Here is a 21,918-nt window from a genome sequence, read left to right as displayed (position 1 = left end):
TTACTGTAGTGTATTACCTCAATTTGAGAGACTTAAAATGAACATTGCTACCATCTTGTGGAGGGAAATGCAGCTTCACTGCACTTTACTCACAGGGGTCAAATAGCACAAGGGTGTTTTTTTAGTCTGTAACTATTTTCTGTTTAAACTGAAACTAAGGGCTCATACTCTAAACAGTGACCAAGCGTACGGTGATCGAAAAATGAAGGTGCTGCAGACCCGAAACAAGCGCTAACAATAAAAGTAGTGCTTCGCGTTGTCTTAATTGTGTAAGTAGTTCAAGTTGCCCGGAGGAATGGGTTGGTACTCTGATCAGTAGGGCACAAGTGGCGAAATATGGGAAGTTGCGTCTCGTCCACATCAGCTGCAGCACTCGAGCAAAGAGAGGAACGACTGTCAAGCCAAACCAGGATCCCTCCGGGCAAATACAGGAGGAATGAAACATTTAGAGAGCCCGTCAGAAAACAGGTTCAGCCTGAAAACAGAAGGAAAGTGGTGCTTGACTCCAATGGAGCAGCACAAACCGGGTAAATGTATGGTATAAGAGTTTAGTATAAGTGGTGTCGTCTGTTTTGACCACATATTTGTTAATACTCTTCGTGTGTGTGTGTGTGTGTGTGTGTGTGTGAGTGAGGAAGAGAGAGAGAGAGAGAGAGAGAGGGAGAGGGAGAGAACAGACCACTGATTTTATTAAACAGTGGTCTATTTTTACACCTGCCAAGCTTGCATAATTTGTACTACGTTTGTAAAATGGTAAAATGTGAATTCCAGTAAGACGCTATATACTAACACGTCTTCTCACTATATGTTTACAGTGAAACCATTTTTCACAGTGCTGTTGAAATTAAACTGAAATACTTTTCTGTACTGTCAGACAGATCGCGTTTAAAACTGAAACTGTAACAAGCGTCAGAGTAGGTAGAAGAGAACTACAATTCCCATAGTTCAGTGGCAATCTGCTTTCCGGCTTCTTCAGGAAGTGTTTTACACGTCGACTAAGTGTAGGACAGATTAACTATATAACTTCGAAGGGACTTTCTGCTATATAACTTTGGTTGGTGAGTGCTTGTCGACTGATGTAACTAAATATTCTCTCTAACGTGTCTAATCAATCGTCAGGGTTACCAATGATAAAAGTCTTGTGAGTTGTTATGGTACTAGCTAGCTAGCTAACGTAAATCAGTGCAGAGGCGAGCAACAAAAGAGTCCATCCACCTGCAGAGGCAAAATAAGCATCTGCGTTACCTATGGATTGTAGTGATTGGGGAGCTGTGACGCAGTCTGTGTGTCTGACCAGCGAACTGTGAACAAACCTTTGTAGTGGAATGTTGTAAATTAAGCCGAGCCCGTGGGCCAGTATGCGGAAGCAAGATAGGTCATAGTAAATTGGCATTTTAGACTTTCAACATTTCTGTCTGTATTATGAAGATAAAGGTAATGTTCGTTCAGTTTGCCTGAATGCCAGAAATGTCCTTATTTATCTATTTATACCTTATTTATATCTACTGAATTTGACTGCAGACCCAGGCCTCGTATTGGAGATGCCCCCAGCATGCACTCCAAAGTTTCCACCATGGATCAAGGCAGGAGAAGCAAGAAGAACACGACTAATAGCACGACTAACCTGAGCCAAGCTAGAATAACTGTGAGATCTATCGACCATACTAGACAGTCTAAAAGAGCAAAAACTCAAGTAAGCCGTAGGTAAGAGTCCTGGCTTGTGAACTACATCATTCTATCTATTACCTTGCACCCAGCGAAATTGCTGAGTTTTTTTTTTTCAGTGGCGGAATATCGCTCACCTTCCTGTTTTTCTAAGATACCCTGAAGCTGAGCCCAGAAACAGATACCCTGAACCGGTGACTAAGGAACACGATGGCCGGTCTAAAGAAAAAGACATAACCACCTCCACTATGCAGCAGCAATCTCAGGAGAAAGCTAAACCAACCCGCCAAACTTCTCCTCAAAGTCATGGAGGTGCAGCTGGGGTTGTAGTGGCAGAGGACTCTTACAGGTATCATCATTAATAAAATATTAAAGTAACTTGCCATTAAGTGGTGCTATGTACTGTCTTATTTTTGTGTATGTGTCTGTTCTGATGTTTGCGGATTCTGTTTTTGTTCTAATTCTTCTTTCTCTTCTCTTCATTTCCAGTGATGGTGATGATCTGTACAGAGCAGAGGAGGAAATCGAGCAGGAGCGTCTGGAGAAAGATAAATTGTATTCAGCAATACCAACTTCACGTCAGTACAACACTCTCTCAGAGCAGTCTTGTGGTCTGCAACCATAGCTGCTGCACTTGTTTCTTCTATGTTTCTACCACTGTCTGAAAATGGTTTGAAAGTATGTTTTTACAGTTTCCTATACAAAAAGTATTGCTGTTCCGGGCCAGTGAAATAGTTGCTTATAAATTTATACATATCTTTTGTTATCACAGTGCCTGCTGGTGAATGTAGTGTGGAAGAACCTGTTGATTTGCTTACCTACTGTAAAAGAGAATGGAGGGGAAACACCACCAAAAGCGACCTTATCAAAACGGTGAGCTTTGTTACAGGACTACTCCCTCTCTTGTATTTCTCCATCTGTAGATGAAGGAAGGCTGTGTTGAGAGGTCCTGTTTTTATCAAAATGTGCCGTTTGTTTATGTTTTTCTTCATCTTTAATGGCTGTTGTTTTCATGCCAATCACTGCTAATGTGTGTCCTTTCTCTCTCAGGGATATTTCAAAATATCAGAGACATATGATCAGCTGCGGAGGGTGAGAGGAGACAACTACTGTGCTCTGAGGGCAACCCTCTTTCAGCTCCTTAGCCAATCCAACGAGCTTCCTGACTGGCTGAAAAAACATGATGTTACTAAGGTACTAAACCCATATCATTGGTGGAAGACTAATCTTAATAATCCGAGGTTTCAAAAACAGGAACTGTGCAGTTGCGCCTTTTGAAGCTACATCCCTGTTCATGACTTCTGTCCAAAATGTTTGACAAACAACTTTTGTCGCTGACTATTTTTTATTTTTCAGTTTTGCAAATACAGCGCTTAGTCATCATGAATTATGTAGACTGAAATGATGCTTATTTCACTCTTTCTCCAGTGGCCCAGGGAAGTACTGTCTAAGAAGGATTTGAATTTACAGTGGCGATTTCCATTTGAGAGCAGAGACAGAGATGCAGGGGGTGCTATGGAGCAGATTTCGCATTATTTAGGACATCTGAAGGAAAAGGTACTGGGTCTGTCCCTAACTTTCCCAGTGTAGCACTGCAGGGGTTGTTCCTACTTTTGTTCTGTCTAATCCGTGCACAAAAGCGAAGATACATTCCACACTCAACAAGGAGAGTAGTGCAAAGGCAAGTTTCATTTGGCTTGCTTCCAAGAGCTTCATTCTCTTCCGTATGCACTTCTGGTATCTTCTGTGCTTTGTCGTCTAATGCCAGCTAAGAGCTACAAACCAGTTAAGCCCAATTATCAGCTCTGCTTCCTCTAAATGTATTGAAGTGAGTTACTACGGTTCATCGTTAAAGTTTAATTACAAATGCCGTTCCGTTCTCATGGGGAAAAACAGTTCCCATCCAATCCCAGACCAATTAGCGAATTCTGTGTGTGTGTGTTTTTCCAGTGGCAGGAAGCTGTGCGGTGTAACGGCGCGGAGGAGAGAGAGAGGCTGTGTCAGCAGGTATTCCAGGGCCAAGAAGAGGAGTATGGGCTCCTGGAGGCCCTAAAATTCCTCATGTTGAGGACAGCCGTCCAGCTGCACACGGATATGGCGGAGGGCACGCACGTACCGGAGTTCTGCTGGCTTCTGTTTGCCCGCGACTCGTCCCGCTGTCCCAGCACCCTTTTCACAAACCACCTCAGACATGTGGGCTTCACTGGAGGGCTTGAGCAGGTCAGATCACTGTCTGCAGTAATTGCCACCCCGGAAAATAAAAAAAAAAGCCCCAAGTCATTTTGGAAAGTATTCACAACACCTTAAGATTTAGATAGTATACCTTATGTAATATAACTATGGTCTATATGAGCCACACAAAAGCATCTTTGAGCTTTTTTTTTTTTAAGACTGATCTTTTCAAGTGCGTTGCATACCGGGAAAATGCATAATACACAATTATATTAAACTGTATGTCAGACATTACTTCTTATGCTTATTATATAACTTTATTGAACAAAAAGTTAAAATTTCCATCTGAGCATCCATCTGTATATAAAAACACTAAAATAATCAATGGGTTTTTCATCTCTGGTGCAGGTAGAGATGTTCCTGCTCGGATATTCCCTTCGAATCACAATTAAAGTCTACAGGCTTTATAAGGCTGACACTGAAGAATTCATCACCTATTACCCTACTGACCAAAAAGACACGTGGCCTTATATTTGCCTCATTACAGAAGATGATAGACACTACAATGTGCCTGCGCTGTCTGTGCCCAAGGAGACCAAACCAGCATCTTCCAAATTTGACGAATCAGGCGCACCCAGATGGAATAGACCAAAACAAAGCACAACTTTGTAGAGTGGATAACATGACAATCGCTGACAATCTCAAGCGCGTTGACACTCAGGAGTCTGCTTTAAACTTTTATGTTTATTTCTGTTTTACTTCATTAAAATGACTTTAAAATCTTTTTTTTTTTTTTTTAATTTGCACAGGAAAGAGCGGAAGTGATTGTTGCTGATGATTGGTACATCCTTTATTTAATGAATGGCCCCAGTAATGATATGAAGCTTTAGAATTAGCATGTTTGATCAACACGTTTTGACAGCTGCAGTAATTATGACTTTGGAAGATTCATTGTTCATATTCATGTATGTGAATTCAATGAGAATGTACGATGAAATGGTATAACTGAAATCTTTTCACCTGTAAACTGTAAGGAATCCTCTTAATTGTTCTCTCTTACAAACCTGACTGGGTATTGAGATGAGCCTTTAAGTCTATCTGGTAGTGTAATTTTACAAGGATTTACCAAATACAATAGTGAATGATGAATGGATGAATGAAACTTATTTTCCAAGTCTTCCTCTGACACATCACCATAAACTCTTGGTTTCTCTGGAATACTTTTGCTGTATAAATGTGTCATTCTGTTGAACAGTGTCTTGCTGAGAGGTATTCGACACTGATATTCAATCCTATGCTTTGCCATTAGGTTTTTTAGTCTCTTCCACAAACAAATTTGGTGATTTGGCAAACTATCAAAAATGATTTTAATCTATTGCTGCCAAGTCAAAGCATAGAGCTGGAAAAGGACATGATATTAAAATGAATGTGTGTTTTTTTTTTTTTTACAACAGTAACTTTCTATGAGGTTCTGTGCTGTTCATTGCTGGGGAAGCGATACTAAAACTGACATTCAGTTTCATCTGAATGAAGATTTGTAATAAGCTAAGATCAGTTCTACAGAGATTGAGATCATTGTCATATTCCTTGGACATTCTCTTTCTTTCTTTCATTTTCTTCTTTTTTTTTTCTTAAATGTTTTTGTTTGGCACGATAATTATAAATGGATGCTCGCATTTTCTCAACAGGTATTGAATCACACATTATCCACAGGAGGGCGTCTGGATTTCACATATTCTCCGTCACCCAGTTTAGAACTTCACTGCTTTAGAGTACAGTGCAAGATGTGAACATGCTGTATTTTAGTGTGTGGTTCACTGTGACTTCTTTTCAGTGCGCCTGTGGGTTTTGATTGAACTGGAAATATCAAGGGTTTAATTTAACATGCTATATTTACCGTAAAAATAATGACAGGGCTTTTGATCGTCTGTTAAACTGACTAAACTGAATGCATTTGCTTAAAACACATTATTTCAAGCCATTACATACAAACATATTGAAGATAAAAGTATTTGTCACACTGTGTGTCAATATACTGTCAGTTTCTTCCTTGGAGACAGACTGGCATTTGGTTGTTGAGCAGAATATTTTTCAAAAATAAAATTGATTGTCATTGACAAACTCTGTTATTTCCGGTCAGGGCAAATATTTACGTACATTATTAAATCTGCTGTTTTGAAATACGCTGCTCTGTCAGAAATGACAAAATAGCCTATATCGTAACAAACTGAATTATTATTGATATTGCACGATTAATTTTCCCCTGCTCTTGTGTGGTGTTAATTTATTTGTTCTTGCATACTTTTGCGTATGTTTTCGTGTAAGATGGTCTCAGGTAATGGAGCCATGCGCCCAATTTGTTTCTCTTTCAGAGATCTACAATTCGGTCGCAAGGGGTAATCATTGTAAATAGTGGTACGACTTGTACTAACGGTACTACCGTTGCTACTGTCCTGTTTTGTTGCTGTGTTTTGTTTCTTGACAAGAGGTAACATTTTCTGTACGCAGCGAGTGACGTCCAGAAGAGGAGTGGCTTTCATGTGCCGACCCCCACGTGTTGTTAGAGAACGATGATGATTTATGTACAGTTAACCATGGGGCCATCTACCGCAGGAAAGCACCAAGCCGATTGATTCCGCGGCCTCTAAAACAGCGCCGACTCAAATCCTTAGTCAGGGATAAAGGACACTCCCGTTTAATTACGGCGGCTATCTGGCACAATTTTATGTATTTATTTTTCACACCACTGATGGATGAACAATGGAGAAGCCGTCAGCAGAAATTTCTGGTGGCCCTCCTCTTTTCCCATGCAGTAGATCATTGTTTTTGATGCTGTTGTTGTGTAGGAGGGCAGGGACGGACCTGATCTCGTTGGATTTCTGCTAGAAAACACCCAGAGCACGACGACCACAGCTGGCTTTCCATCCTCACTGATCCAAGCAGCAGATGTTCGCAGTGCCGTCAATCCAGCTAAATCATGGTGAAATTCCCGGTTCTCACTCACTACTGGCCTCTCATCCGATTCTTGGTTCCTCTGGCAATTACAAACATAGCCATCGACCTCGGGGAACAGGCAAGTATGGTTTTTGTCATTTTAACTGAACAGCGACAATAAACGTTGCAAGACTTTTGCAACGAAGTGTGATGATTCAAGATGGACAGTTGCAATCTCATTGCGCCATATACGCATTTATATTGAACCTGTGCAATGCAGCAATGGCATCCTGCCGTCGCTCTCTGAGATTTGGTGACCGACGTGTGAAGTATCTTGTCAGATATTATCGCTTTAATACCGCGGAATAACGTTGCTTTGTCTGATATCACCAACATTGATCTATAAGAGACGTACGTATAAATTGACAGTATCGGTGGTCTTGTGAAAAGAGATGGTCACAAACAACATGAGCTGATCACCTGTGAGTAGCTCGTGGTCACCGGCTGGTCATAGTGCATCCTCTAACATGTATTCATTGACTGAACAATGCAAAACGGATTTGAGCGAGATGAATGTGCACTTTTGGATGGGCCGATTTTGCAACGTGTTGTCACCTCAGCGTGAACTCCCCTTGTTGTTGTTTACAGTCATCCATTTATGAGTGTAATTAGGGCCAGCGGGTTTTCACTAGAAGCAACAATAGACCCGTGTAATACCGGTGTGCTTAATACCAACAAACTTATTCATTTATTAGACTTTTGTGATTATGGTCATGTAACACTCACACTTGGGATACTGACCTTGTCATCACTAATCCTGGAAAACTGATATTGCAGGATTGTGCTCTACATTGCTCCATAATGTTGTATTTAGGATGATGTTCATTTTTGATAGCTTACCTGAAATATGAATCAGCACTTTGCTGTTTGCCATGACAAATATCAAGTTTTTGATTCATATATTTACCCACTATGTTAACCATTACAGTTCATTTAGTTTATTATTATTAATGCCCATAGCCATCTGACCAAACAAAGCAATGATCACTGAGACAGAAACATTTGGTTTATTTTGCAAAGGGTTTGCTCCTGACCTAGACAGCAGTTATTATTATCATAGGTAGTGCCCTTAACTAATTTGCCCAAATTGTCTCAAGTACTGATAAATACAGACTTGTAATTTGAAAAAAAGTCGTAACAGCCTTTAAGCATTTGAATAGTACATGCCAGCAATGGCATATAAAGTAAATGGACAACAGTTCAAGCTAATTCTGATGACTCAGATGAGTTCAGAATTGAGGAAAATAAACGTGTTAATCATAATTACACATTTGCAGTAGCATCCTACATTGAAAACCATTTGAAAACACTGCAATTTACCGTGAGACACCTTTGCAAATTTTATAAACTGTTTAGCGGATGTCCACCCACAGTCTGTTTTTTTCCAACCTGTTACTTTTAGCATTAGAAACATTAATTAAATACACGTGGGTGATGTTTAAGTGTGAGACTTGTGTCAACAAACAAGATGAGACACTGAGATGAACTTTGCGCAATATAAGATGAATTCGCTAACTCCATTTACACAGCGGGACATCAACGAGGAGTAAATTTGTTGAGCGAACGATTCACTTTTGTATTCTTTCCTTTTCTTTTCCAGATAACATTTTGCTCTGTTTTTTTCCAGAAAGGTTCGCAGGGTGACTTGGTGAAAACAGGAGTCCCTTGAGCCAAACGTCCCACTGTTGCCTGTAACAGCCATCTATTATCTTTTGTGCACATTGTTGTAAGGCGTTGGAGATGAATTGGCAGCCTCCCGAGGTCAGCTAAAAGAGAGCTAGAGTCAGAAGAATAAGAGAGATAAGAGAAGACAGTAGCCACTATCTCCGCTGAAGCATTTTAGGAGGGGGGCACCGCAATTTTTTTTTTTCACCTGAATTTGAGCTGCATTATTTCGCCTGACTTTCACTGTAGTCATCTTATCGACTGACATGTACCTCGTTATTTCTTCTGCTGTGTCTATGTCATTCCCAAGTATTAGTCCAGTCACACTTCATCTAAATGCTGGAACAAAAGAAAACAGTCTAAACAGCGTTTTGTGTTGAATTTGGAACCTTTCTGTTGAATTTTCCTCTTTATCTGTAATGCTGTGTCCCTTCTCAGGCCGTCAGAATGCCCAAAGCAGCACCACCACCCCACAGCTGACTGACACGCAAACAAACACATAGTTTTCCTCCCGTCTGTCTCTAATTACTTTCATGCGTGAGGAATGTCCATTCCTGTGTTTTATGTGGCCAAACATCTGATATTATTCAGTTGGTCTGCTTTGTTTAATCAGTGGGTTATTATTCAAGTTTGTATCTGTATTTGTTTCCTTAACTGTTAGCTGCCTTTTTTTCACTGGTGTTGTCTGTTCATAGGGAATCAGTATGCATGTATCTGAGTTAGGCTGATGCATATGTACACAAATTCATATCTTACAGTGGATATAGGCTTTTATACCTTGCAGTAAACATGTGGCTAGTAGCATAAATATCTGTGCTTTGGTGTAAGCGATGTCGTGACAAATAGCAGATACAGATTCAGAAAAAAAAAATGTTATCCTCCAGATATTTTCTGTCTGTGGTGTTGACTTTAATGCGTGACAAAAATGAGATGTTTAGAAATACTAGGAGATTCTTTCGTTGTTTAAGAGTGTAAAGATGAAATGCGTCTTTATAGTAAGCAGATACAGCAATGTTATTTAGAAATGTTTGCAGCACGGCACAGAAATGAGAGAAAGATGTGTCTGAAACAAACAGTGAAACAAAGTAAAGGTAAGGAGGACACATTTGAGAAAAAGGTATTTATGTAACCTTTTTGAGCATATGCGAAAAAAAAAAATACAAGATGGAAATGTCATAATTTTCGTTAATCCTCTGAATTCACCCAGAGAGCTGAGAGATGGGTGAGTGGATTCTCAAAGGTCAACACAAAGTGAAACAACTGTGTATCTCAGCATTTTCCATCAGTGGTGACATCTGACACATTAGCACTTGACCTTTGTGTGCGTTTATATGGATCCAGTGTGGGCATGTCTCCTTGAGAGCATTTGTTTATATTGATGTCACTATAAAACCAGCCTTTGTTCGCTTGTGAGGTTTTCTCCTGTGGTTCGCCTGTCAGTTGAATCTTAAACATACTCTTGTCAGGGGTTGACTTCTCAAGTTCTTCTTCTCCTTAAAGTAATGAGAATATCTGATAACTCATATGACTGTTCTGTATACGGTGGTGACTGCAGAACATGGTGTTCCGTGAAGCCCTTTTTGTTGTTAGTGGGTTTGTGTGTTCATGAATGTCACTGTAAGTGAGATGAAGACCAGTTTTAAAGGGTTGAGGGGAATAATGGGTCGGTGGTCCTAGGTAATAGGAGCCTGTGCTATGTAGCCAATACCAGTGTAAGGATTAGGGGCTGGTTCGGAGGGACACCCTGTGAAAGACATTTATTGTCAGTCGAAGCCCTGGTACCGTTTTACGGCTCAGGAACAAAACTATCTTTGTGTGTACAACTTGAATCCACCAGTGGCCTTGAATCCATGCACATCATCTCAAGTAAAGCGCTTGTCATTGATTGAAAGAAGTTGTCTGAAAGAACGCTCGTTGCCATGACTCAGTAAACATGCAGACATTATGTGGTAATTTCTGATTCAGTGATTCGGAACACAAAATAGCTTCAACAACTCTGATTAGAATAAAAAAAAAAAACCAAAAAGAAACCCAAAACCAATCCAAATGGTATTCGCGGTCTAATTAATCTCGTCTCTGAGGCCGTTAACTGTGCTTGTGTCTTGTATAGGCTCTGAACAGGGGAATAGCAGCAGTCAAAGAAGATGCTGTGGAGATGCTGGCCAGTTATGGTCTGGCATACTCCCTCATGAAGTTCTTCACCGGGCCTATGAGTGACTTCAAGAACGTGGGACTGGTGTTTGTTAACAGCAAACGGGACCGCACCAAAGCGGTCCTCTGTATGGTCGCTGCAGGAACCGTGGCTATCATCTTTCACACGCTCATTGGTAAATCCAACGTCCTTCCTGTCTTGACTCTGAACTTTGTTTTTTTGTTTTGTCCTCAAATGTTTTTGATTTTGTTAACGAGTGATGAGAAACAGTCGGAGAGAAGGCACGCCGTTGTTTTGGAAATGGTACGATTTCTCTGCTGAACCATCTTAATCAGTCACTCCCCAGTGATCACGCCAGATGTGCTGTGGGTTGTATGGTAATTTTCTCCCTCATAGAAACCGTGGTTGTAACGACTTGAGAAAAAGAACAGTGTGTTCTGACCGGGACCTGAAACCCACTGTGTTTGTGTGAGGATATTTTCCAGGTTACTGTATGCCTGCTCACAGCGCTCCTTGTGAACGGTTGGGCCCCACATACTCCTCCCTCACTAAAATAGACACAGTGCGAGAGAAATACCCTCATTTTACACTGTGTTATTATGTTGTCATTACTCAATTTAGATAAAGTACTGTTCTCCTACTCAGTTTATTGCAGGATACGGGTCCAATGTTGTCATCCATATTCACCCAATTATAGATTGAGTAGGTGGCTTATTCAGTTGATGTTAAAAATTGAGACTTAAACACAGATAGAAAAAATAATTTCTCCCAGAATACCAAGAGTTGGATAATAGGAGTTTATGAGTCAGCATTGCGGAGTCTTGTCTTGGCCTTTTGCCTTTATCTTGGTTGGTCCCAGATCTTGATTACAGCATTGGCATGTTAGCACAAGGTCATTTTCATGCTGAGGAGCTCATGTAGAAATGCACTTACAGCATTATCTTTCGGTTGGTTTGTTATACTATAAACAGCACTTCTCAAGCCAATAAGGTTTAAATGTGAAAGATACGTTGTCCGTTTGACCAGGCGCTTCCTGGATTACCGGTTCTTCATGTAACATTTCTGTAACTAACTTCTAGAGAGAAAAAAAAGAGAAAACTTTGGCATGTTTTCTCATTATCTAAGTAAATCTTAGGAAATGCTGACTTCTTAAATCTTAAAATATTTGGAAAATATCCAGTCTTCATCCTGCTGTCCTTCTGTTCCATTCAGCCTATACAGATCTGGGATATTACATCATCAATAAACTCCATCATGTGGACAACTCAGTGGGCAACAAGACCAGGAAGGCTTTCCTCTACCTGGCGGCGTTCCCGTTGCTGGACGCTATGGTGAGTGCCCACTGACGCAAAGCCTCCTTCTGTAGCCTTAAGATTCGATAGATGTCACACCATCTCCCTGTCAGATCTGGCTGTGCTGGTCCAGGCAGATGGACAGAGCGGAAACGAGTGGCAAGGCCAGCGTTTTGCCGCCTGTCATGTTCTGGGAATGGATCGAGCTCCTACGCCGAGCGGCTAACTTATCCCACTCGGAACATGTTGTCTTGCCAACAGTTGCCATGGCGTGAAAACTGTTAAATAGTACTGTGTGTGTCAGGGTGTGTAATTCAGCATTTGTAAAGTGTAAAATCTTGATGAGTTCGTATTCGATAATGGGAAGATAGCTGGCACTGTGTTTTTGAGGTTCTTGGCTCTGCTTTCAGGCTTGGACTCATGCTGGGATTTTACTGAAGCACAAGCACAGTTTCCTAGTGGGTTGTGCTTCTATCTCTGATGTTGTTGCACAGGTAAGAGACAGATGAATGTTCATCCAGCACAGATATTATGGGACGTGCAATTCAACATACATAAACAATATAACCTCTTGCAATAGTTTTGAATGGTAAATCTGTTAGGATTTGAGTTAGCCGTCGACACTGCAGCAATAGTGTGAGCAACCGTCATGTAAAAAAATCATACAGGTTTGAGATATGCTTCTAAGTTTCTTACAGTCCTTCTTTTATCTGTTTTAATCACCGTGGTTTCTTTTATTAGATAAACCTGCGGGCTCATAGGAACAGCTTATCTTTTTACCACCTTCACGTTACATTCAGCATATATTATAAAACACGGCTGTAAAAGTTGGATCCATCGCAAGTACACGTGTAAATTACTAATTCTCCTTCTTTATGTCTCTTTCTTTGTTCTTGCAGATTATATTTGTGGCTATCTTGCTTCATAGCCACCTGGAGTGTATAGAGCCTTTGCTCATTCCTATTCTCTCTCTGTACATGGGTGCTCTGGTTCGATTCACTATTGTAGGCCTGGGTTATTACCGCAACATCCATGACAACATCCCAGACTCCAGTGGGCCTGAAGTGGGGGTAGCTCATTTTATACATCATGTTTACACATCCGGTTTATACATCAGCTGTAACATTAGTGTTAACAGAAAAATCCTTTTTTTTTTTTTTTTTTTGGTATTTAGCGTTATATACTTTGTGTGAAATGTGTGCAGATGGAAATGCAGAGTGAATTGAGTGATGGGAGAGAAAACAAACTAACTCACTGACTGACTGCCCTGACTAACTAAATGAATAATTAACTTAAGCCGGCATAAATCCTTATACTTAAATGTAATACCCTTTTTTTCAGCGTCCAAGTCTCCCATTCCCTGTTCCCTGTTCAGCTCTGACTCATGGTTTGTTTTACAGGGGGATGCAACCATTAAAAAGATGTTGAACTTTTGGTGGCCTTTGGCCCTCATCTTGGCCACGCAGCGTATCAGCAGACCCATCGTAAACCTATTTGTGTCGCGAGACCTGAAAGGGACCGCCGCTGCCACTGAGGTCATTATCATCGACCCACACACATGCACACCCACAGATCAACTAAACTCATATCGTTGTATGATATGCATTTATTCTACATCGCATACCAAAGGTGACTTACATAGACCTAGATATACGTGTATATCTATTGTATCAGTATCTCTGTATGCTCTCATTAGATTAGATCCTCATCAAATAGAGCTTGAAATATTCTGTTTCACATCTTGTAGGTCTGTGTGTGACATTTGATTCACAGGCACTGGTTGTGTCAGGCTTGTTGTAGACATTTTGTTTTAGAAGTAGCAGTAGTGAAAACCAGACACACCGATCTGTAGGCGTACACACGTGCAAGGTCACATCTAATCTTTAATGAGGCAAAAATATTCAAACTATGCACAGAACTCTCCTATTATTTTTCGCACACACATATGTTTTTGGATCTGTCATAGTCAGTTTCAGAAACGCGACAGCTTCCTTTAATTTTACTTAATTGTATACTTTTACTGAAATCAACAGCAGTGTGTGGTTGTTAGAATCGTGTCCAAGTTGACGGAGCAGTAGTAGCTGACTGCCTAGCTCAATATTTGTACACAGTTGTTTTATATATGTAGTGTTACCAAACTACCACATTAAACCAAAACATCTCTAAGCGCAGGACAATAAAAATGTTCTATGTTTAATACGCTAATCATCATTACGACCCTGGATCGCAGGGCTGCTGTTTTCACCAAGCTTAGCAGATGACAAAGCATTACTCAGTCCCTTCCTCGAAGTGTGACATAAAGTTCATATTCATCTCTGATTGCGGTGCTATTCACGATTACAGATTGGTATGGTTTTAGTACTGCAGGGCAGCCGAGGTCATCATGTGCTTTTATTCCACCATGACTGACTCTTGATTTCTGTCGTTAAATGTGACATGGTTGTAGGTCAAGACCTTACCCCATGCTCCTCTCCTGATTTGCTCTTGTATGTCTGATTCATAGCTCAGATATTTCTCGTAAAGGGCACACCTGAGGTGAAGAAGCTTTAAACTGGTGTTTATGAGTATATTTATTACTATGCTTTTACACGGGTCCATTTTTACTCGTTGAACATGTTATGTAATCATGTAGTTGGCACATGAGATGTATTACAGAGGTCTTGGTCTTGTGTTCCCAGGCTGTGGCAGTACTGACAGCAACATATCCAGTGGGTCACATGCCCTATGGCTGGCTGACAGAGCTCCGGGCAGTGTACCCTGCTTTTGACAAGGTATTGGACCTTTTTGTTGTTGTTGTTGTTGTTGTTGTTGTTGAAAGGAGGCTACTACGTCATGTTTTAATATACCTGTAGTGTTACAGGGTAGATGATACTCTGAAAAATAAAGAGAAGCATATAAATGTGAATTCAGCAAACCAAAAAGAAAAAAAGAGCCATTGTCCATGTTAAATCAGTCGTCTCTTGCATGTTTACAGAGCACAAATGACTGTAGTCTCAGTAACTCAGTAACATCACAGAGTGATGTTTTGTTTTTGTTTTTTTGCAAACAGTGCAGTATTTTCTGAAGGCTTTTTTTGTTTTTTGTTTTTTTGACAGATGTTTTATTTAAAATTTTGATCTGAAATGTAAAGTATAGATTAAATATTCAAAGCTGTTTATCTGTTTCTTTATCACATATGGTAAAATAAGATCTATCTTAAATAAAAAAAAGAAATATGCTTAGCCCTCCAACCAGATAAACCTCTGAAGAGCCTTGACCCTGTCCATCCTAGCCCAGACACAGTATCATGGCTTTAAAAAGTTGTGGTCTATAAATGGGATTTTATTTTCTTCTATTGTTTTAATCCAGGAGTACTGTTTACCTCAGCACTCTATGTCCTTACTTCTGATCATTTATAATGTTAATATAAGCAAGGAGCCATGCATAAGCATCTTAACATCTTAACCACTTTTAGGCCAGCAAGCCTGCGAAGATAATTTAGAGAGGTTACATTATCCCCTAAACACATTTCTTTTTCTAGAATACTCGATACTACAATCAAAATCAGTGTATTATAAACGATTCTATGATACACATGAATTTACTGGTTTCGTAACTTCTACCCTTTGGTCTTTCCCGAGACATGGCATAATATTTACGGGTAAACACAAAGTGTGGCTTAGACAGGGACAGACCTGCCAGTGTAGATACAGCAGCTGTAATTAGACCAGAACAGTTTGATTTATTGCCTGCTGAGTCATCTGCAGGACACAGTGTGGAAGGCCTAGCTTCAGGGCTTTTCTGACCCCCGCCAGGCTTTGGATTAGGAACAAGACGTTTACCGAGGCTTTGGTGACCCGCGGAGATCGCAGCCTCTGACCGGCTGGCTCATTAGTGTTAGTGAACCTCACAGACATTTTGTTTTTTGCCCACTTAACATTTCCGTTTCATAACGCTGAGGCAAGGCTTTTGGAGAGGTCATAACTCAAGCAAGCTTGGTTTTAGGATTAACAAAAAAAGAAAAGAAAAAAAATCCACATGCTGTTGTTTCCTCTTATTCCTTTCCAGAACAATCCCAGTAACAAGCTGGTGAACAGCGGCACGACGGTCACAAAGTCCCACATAAAGCGGTTCACGTTTGTTTGTCTGGCGCTGTCAATCACGGTATGCCCATCGCCACACTCTGCCTCCCTCTGCTATCTCTGTCTGGATTTGCTTTGATCACTGAAGGTTTCATGATGAGCTTGTTTACCTAAAGTGCCAGGACTACGGAACCCTTTGTCTTTCTTTTTATCCATCAGCAAAGTTGGTCTCTTACTCTGACAGATTTGGATGATGTGGTAGTATTTCTTTTTTTTTTTTTTCATTAGCTGGGTATATTTTCAGAGACGCAAATGGTCTTTTCATCAGTGCGTTTTGTCATTTGTCCATAGCAGTATCACGAGGAATTTTACATAAACGTACTTACTGAGATGTCTCACAGTTCGATAGCAGACTGGTTTTAAAAACACCTAACTCAGACCAAATCCAGTGAGCCGCGCTAATGTGTGGCAAATGGAAGGGACATGGTGAGGACTTTGAATAAATTTAATCAGACAAATGATAAATGATATTGCAGTAGCTGAAATAGTTTGTCTTCTGTCTAATTTGAAGGTAAGACTCGTCATTAATTGTGTTTGCCATTCTCGGGATGCTGAATGAATAACTTGGTCCTGACGTCCCTTCGATTTCACAGCATAAAAAACCTGCAGAATCCTGTGTGGTTTTTCTATTATTTTTCACCTGCGTCATTCACATTCCACGCTAAGTCATGTGTTTACCCTCTGAAACTTAAAATTTAGGTACATTTTCTCCTTAAAATTTCTTCAGTGCAAATAAAAGAAACGGTAGAGAACCTGGTTCGTGTTGTCGTTGGTTGTTTTAAATGAAACATAGTTTAGCACCCACCACTAAGTGTGGTTGGGGCCCCTCTTCTTCCCACACGTCTGGACTTGCGGATCTGTCCCACGTAAACGTTGGCAGCATTTTTACCATTCCAATGCAGTGTGTGTTTTGCCTTCTCCAAGAGCATGGCCAGTAACATGGCAGAGAGGTACACTCAGTGATGTTTAACAACGCTCAGAGTGCAAAAACAGGAAGTGGCTTTTACAAGGATGATGTTGTGTGACACATGCTTACTTCCAGATGTGGGATTCCTTTCATGTAGCCAAGCTGCACACGGACGCTGGGGCAGTCCGCTTTTTTTTTTTTTTTTTGGGTCAATTAGCTGTTTGTCCAGGGCGGACAAGTTTTCTTCAGGATATGATTCTTGTTTAGCAAAACACTGGAAATAGACTGCCTCTTATAAACAACGGAAGGATTTTTGTTGCACAATGCTCTTTGGGCTTGGGGTGGGGGTGGAATTCGGCTTAGATTGTTTGACTTACCCCCAAAAAAACCAGTCAGAAAAGTTGAACTAAAAACCAATTCAAATAAATAAAAAAAAGATGCACCCCTTCTTATAGTCTGGCTACAGCCCCGTGCCCTGAATCGATGTAAACTCTGTGTCTTTTTATGTTTTGCCAGCTATGTTTTGTGGTGTTCTGGACCCCACACATCTCTGAAAAAATTTTGGTGGATATCATTGGAGTGGACCACGCCTTTGCTGAACTTTGTGTTGCTCCTTTACGAATCTTCTCTTTCTTTCCCCTGCCAGGTACATGCTAACACATTACTCATTTATTTCTGTTTGACTGTGACTAAACGCTATGAACCGAACTCCAACCATAACCAAAAATATATTTAAAAACTGTTTTTAATCAGTTTTCTTAAATTTGGATGAGCAAATGTGTCCCACTAGTTCTCCAGTTGTCAGATATTTCTATGCCTATGAGGATATTTGGTCCACAAAATACCACATGGACCTGAAACACATACACACACAAACACACACACACAAACACACACACACACATACACACACACTCATGCACACAAAAACAGAGAAATTGAAAGAGATAATGATAGAGAAATAGGCAGGTTCAGCTCTTCTTATTATTGTTGTGTTTTTTTTCACTCTGAGCTTTGCTTGTGCGAGTGAATCAATATCAAAACCCATTAGAGAGAAGAAATACATGTGGGGACAAAGGTGTAGTATAGCAGATACACTAGACCATTTGGGAGACAGCACTTGCGTGAGTGTATAGTGTATCTGTCAGTTTAAATTTGGTCGATACACAGTATGGAAGGCATGTCCAACTAACAGATATAGACAAAGCTGTTGATTAAAAATTTTGTTTAGAATCTCTCAGAAGTGTACAGCGCTTTTAACTGAGCTAGACAGTGTTGTCTATTGCTCAAATCTTAAAGTGTGTCTTAAAATGTGATGTCAGAGGAGGAAAAGAGCAAGAATTATGTTTATTAACCAGGGTTCCTAGAGGAGTCTTGTTTTGATTTTTTTTTTTTTTTTAAAGTGTTGTCAAAGAATCGGGGGAAAAAAAAGTCCGCACTGCCGTTCGTGTTTGGTCCCTGACATGGCTCTTAATCATTAAAAAGATGTGGCACAGTATGACCTGATTTTTCTGTCTGTTGCCATGACAACAGTGACCATCCGCGCTCACCTGACTGGCTGGCTCATGACCCTCAAGAAAACTTTTGTCCTGGCTCCGAGCTCCGTTCTGCGCATCATCGTCCTCATCACCAGCCTGATCGTGCTCCCTTACATGGGGTGAGTGTACACCAATACTGCCCTCTTAGACGGTGCCATGTGTGCTCTGTGTAACCGTGCTCCAGTACGCTTCTGTTGATCTCTTCTCAAAGTTAAGCACACACTTTGCCATACTGTTCCTTTACTTTGAGTACATTTGCACTTCACTCCACAATTATTGGCCCCTCTGGTAAAGATAAATAAAAAGGGTTATATAAAATTCAGCTAATGGTAAATTAGCTTGATCTCACACCGAATAAATGAGAAAAATCCAGCCTTTAATTGAAGTATATTTATTATGAGAAAAAAAAAATCCCCCGTCCAGAAGTAATTATTTTTAACAAAACCACATGTGCCACAATTATTGGCATCCCTAGAGATACGTATGAACAAAATGTAACTGAAGCATTTTTTCCATGTATATTTTACTCGTTTAAGTTGATCAGAGTAATAAGGAACTTTCAAGCAGTAATCCATGACTTCCTGTTACTCTGGGTTATAAATATGAGGTGACACAGAGGCCATATTCCCATATTCATACATCAGCATGGGAAAGATAAGAGAACACACAAATCAAATAAGGGAGAAGTGTGTTGAGCTTCATAAATCAGGGAATGGCAATAAAAAAAATAGCTACTCACCTGAAAATGCCCACATCTACCGTTAGGGCGGTACTTACAAAGTTTAAAGCAACTGGAGGTTTTACAGATTTGCCTTGAAGAGGACCCAGGCTTATTTTGCATCTCCATGCCAACAAATTATGTGGAAGGTGTGCCAGAAAAAAAGCCTTGTCTTGTCGTTTCACCACAAACATTAAGTGCCTGGAGTTTGTTAAACGCTACTGGCACTTTGGCTTGGAACCATATTCTATGGTCAGATGAAATAAAAATTGAGCTTCTGGCAGCAAACATTCGAGGTGGGTTTGGCGTAAAAAGAAGGATGGCTATATCCCGAAAAAGAACCTGATCCTCACTGTTAAACACGGTGGAGATTCTGTTATGTTGTGGGGCTGTTTTTCCTCCAACGGCCCTGGGAACCTTGTTAGGGTACATGGCATCATGAAATACTAACTCCATGAAATACTAAGAAATTTGAAAATCTGAATCTGCCTGCCTCTGCCAGGAAACTTAAACCAGGTCATCGTTGGATGTTCAAGCAGGACAGTGATCCAAAACATACATCCAAATCAACCCAAAAATGGTTAACTGAACACATAATCAAGCTTCTGCCATGGCCATCTCAGTCCCCTGAGCTAAACCCCATTGAAAACCTGTGGGCTGAGCTGAAGAGGAGAATGCACAAGAGAGGACCTAGTACCCTGGAATGATCTGGAGAGATTCTGTAAAGAGGAATGATCTCAGATTCCTTGCTCTGTATTCTCCAACCTTATTAGACGTTACAGAAGACTCAGTGCTGTTTTATTGGCAAAGGGAGATTGTACAAAGTATTAAATGCAGGGGTGCCAATAATTGTGGCATAAATGGTTTTGTTAAAGTTTAATTATTTCTTGACGAGGGATTTTGTTTTTCTCAGAATAAATTCACTTCAGTTAAAGGCCAGGTTTTTTTTTTTCTTTTTTTTTCTGTGTGAGAAAAAGCTGATTCACCAGAAGGTGAATTTTTTATAACCCTTTTTACTTATCTTTACCAGGGGTGCCAGTCATTGTGAAGGGCACTGTTCCCTCAGCTATCTCATCAAAGATGGAGGGATAACGCTTTGTTTGAGTATTGCGTGATTTTTGGTGGTTTGAGGAGAGAATGGCAGGAGATTACATATCTTTATATCTTTATATATTCTGGTTTCGTCGGAATGCAGGTTGAAGCAAAGCGCAGATGATTTGAGTAATCTGATCCTACAAATGATGTGAGGAGGGATTGAGCACAATGTTGCCTGCGCTCTTCTTTCTGAAAACTGGGAGAGAAAAAAAAATCCTTTATGACACATTGAAACCAGCATTAAGGCTGAGGGCCGGGCCAGCAGTAACAGACCATAAGTTTCCATGTTATCACCCTGTGTGTCTCTTTGCTGGGTGTGCATGTGCTGTGATTGACTAGACTGTGCGCATGTGTGAACCTGTAGCACTTGCATGTAATTCTTGGCTGTCTGCATTGTAGGGTCCATGGGGCCACTCTAGGTGTTGGCTCTCTCTTGGCTGGCTTCCTTGGTGAGTCCACCATGGTGGCAGTTGCCGCGTGCTACGTGTATCGTAAACAGGTAAGATTACAGGACTTCCTGAACACATTCTCAAGTATCATTTGAACACTGAAAGAACGAAACTGCATACATATTGGGAGACTAATGAAAATCAAGGTCATCACTGCTTGTTCGTGAACATGGCGCATGCATAGCCCTGCCCATGACATAATACTGACTTTGCTGAAATTTGCCACAGATGCTATGATCCTTTCTCAGAAGGGAAAAAAGCATATTGCCACTTCATTGTTAAGCAAGACTAAAAAGGTTCCAGGTTAGATTAAAATGTCACGCCACATACACAAACTGAAGAGATTTCTACCACATCTCTACTCTCCCCACAGAAGAAAAAGAAAGACTCAGACAGAGAGGTCGCTATGGAGGGCGAAGACTCCGCTCCTATGAACGAGGTCAGAACAGGGAACCGAATGGACGACGTCGTAGAGCTGAGAGAAGAGGACGAGGAAGAAGAGGAGGAAGAGTGAACGAGGGATTCTCGGCCGTCGAAAGACGGGCAAGGAGAACCAGGGTTCGCGTGCTTTCTGTGTGCAGTTTTGAGCTGCCTGTTGCTGCCCCCATTTGGTCAGAATCAGACAATGCCCTTCCCTCACATTGTGTATGTACAGGGAACATTAAGAGAAAGGGCATTTGACCCAGTGCAGCGACAAATGTGGATGAGAACATGTATCTGCTGCAACATATCTTTGTTTAAAAATACCGTTTAAAGCATCCACTCTCACAAACACGTTCAAACAAACACTCGTGTCTTCCAGCTGTCGTCTAGTGGCCATCGGTGCAGGACAGTGGAGGTATTTAATTTGTACCAAAGCTATGTTGTGCATTAGCTGCTTCTGTTTCGTATGCTGAACTCTTATGTACTGCCGTCCTTTACATTAAAAAAAAAAAAAACCCTGAAAAGGAAAGACAATGCTATTTAAAAGAAAAAGACAATGACTATTACTTCATTTGCTTGGAATCTAATTTTTTTTTTTTTTTTTTTTTTTTTTTTACTTTGAATGTACAACAAAAAGACTGTCATTGATTTTTTCAGGTCACAAAACTGTGACTTTTGAACTTTTAATTTGCTGTATAGCTTCCACAGACCTTTTAAGATTTTGGGC

The 21,918-nt window shown here is 40.6% G+C and overlaps 2 protein-coding genes across 2 annotated transcripts; both read left to right on the top strand.

Annotated features, from left to right (window-relative positions):
* The first annotated feature begins 452 nt into the window (after nt 1-452).
* otulinb (OTU deubiquitinase with linear linkage specificity b) lies at nt 453-5,055 on the top strand. The gene is made up of 9 exons (XM_030774065.1): nt 453-527; nt 1,522-1,704; nt 1,820-2,014; nt 2,155-2,243; nt 2,438-2,538; nt 2,716-2,859; nt 3,094-3,222; nt 3,616-3,885; nt 4,246-5,055. Exons 2-9 carry the CDS (start codon nt 1,553-1,555, stop codon nt 4,507-4,509), a joined length of 1,344 nt encoding a protein of 447 aa, XP_030629925.1. The 5' UTR covers nt 453-527; nt 1,522-1,552; the 3' UTR covers nt 4,510-5,055.
* A 1,759-nt stretch (nt 5,056-6,814) lies between these two features.
* ankhb (ANKH inorganic pyrophosphate transport regulator b) lies at nt 6,815-21,282 on the top strand. Its single transcript, XM_030775784.1, has 12 exons — nt 6,815-6,910; nt 10,607-10,823; nt 11,861-11,979; nt 12,351-12,434; nt 12,840-13,010; nt 13,341-13,475; nt 14,619-14,711; nt 15,988-16,083; nt 17,485-17,614; nt 18,502-18,625; nt 20,719-20,818; nt 21,142-21,282. The coding sequence occupies exons 1-12, from the start codon at nt 6,815-6,817 to the stop codon at nt 21,280-21,282; spliced, it is 1,506 nt and encodes a 501-aa protein (XP_030631644.1).
* The last annotated feature ends 636 nt before the right edge of the window (nt 21,283-21,918 follow it).

The sequence above is a fragment of the Chanos chanos genome, chromosome 5 (genome assembly GCF_902362185.1).
Source record: "Chanos chanos chromosome 5, fChaCha1.1, whole genome shotgun sequence".
Taxonomy (NCBI): Eukaryota; Metazoa; Chordata; class Actinopteri; order Gonorynchiformes; family Chanidae; genus Chanos; species Chanos chanos.
This window is presented reverse-complemented; position numbering and strand designations above follow the sequence as displayed.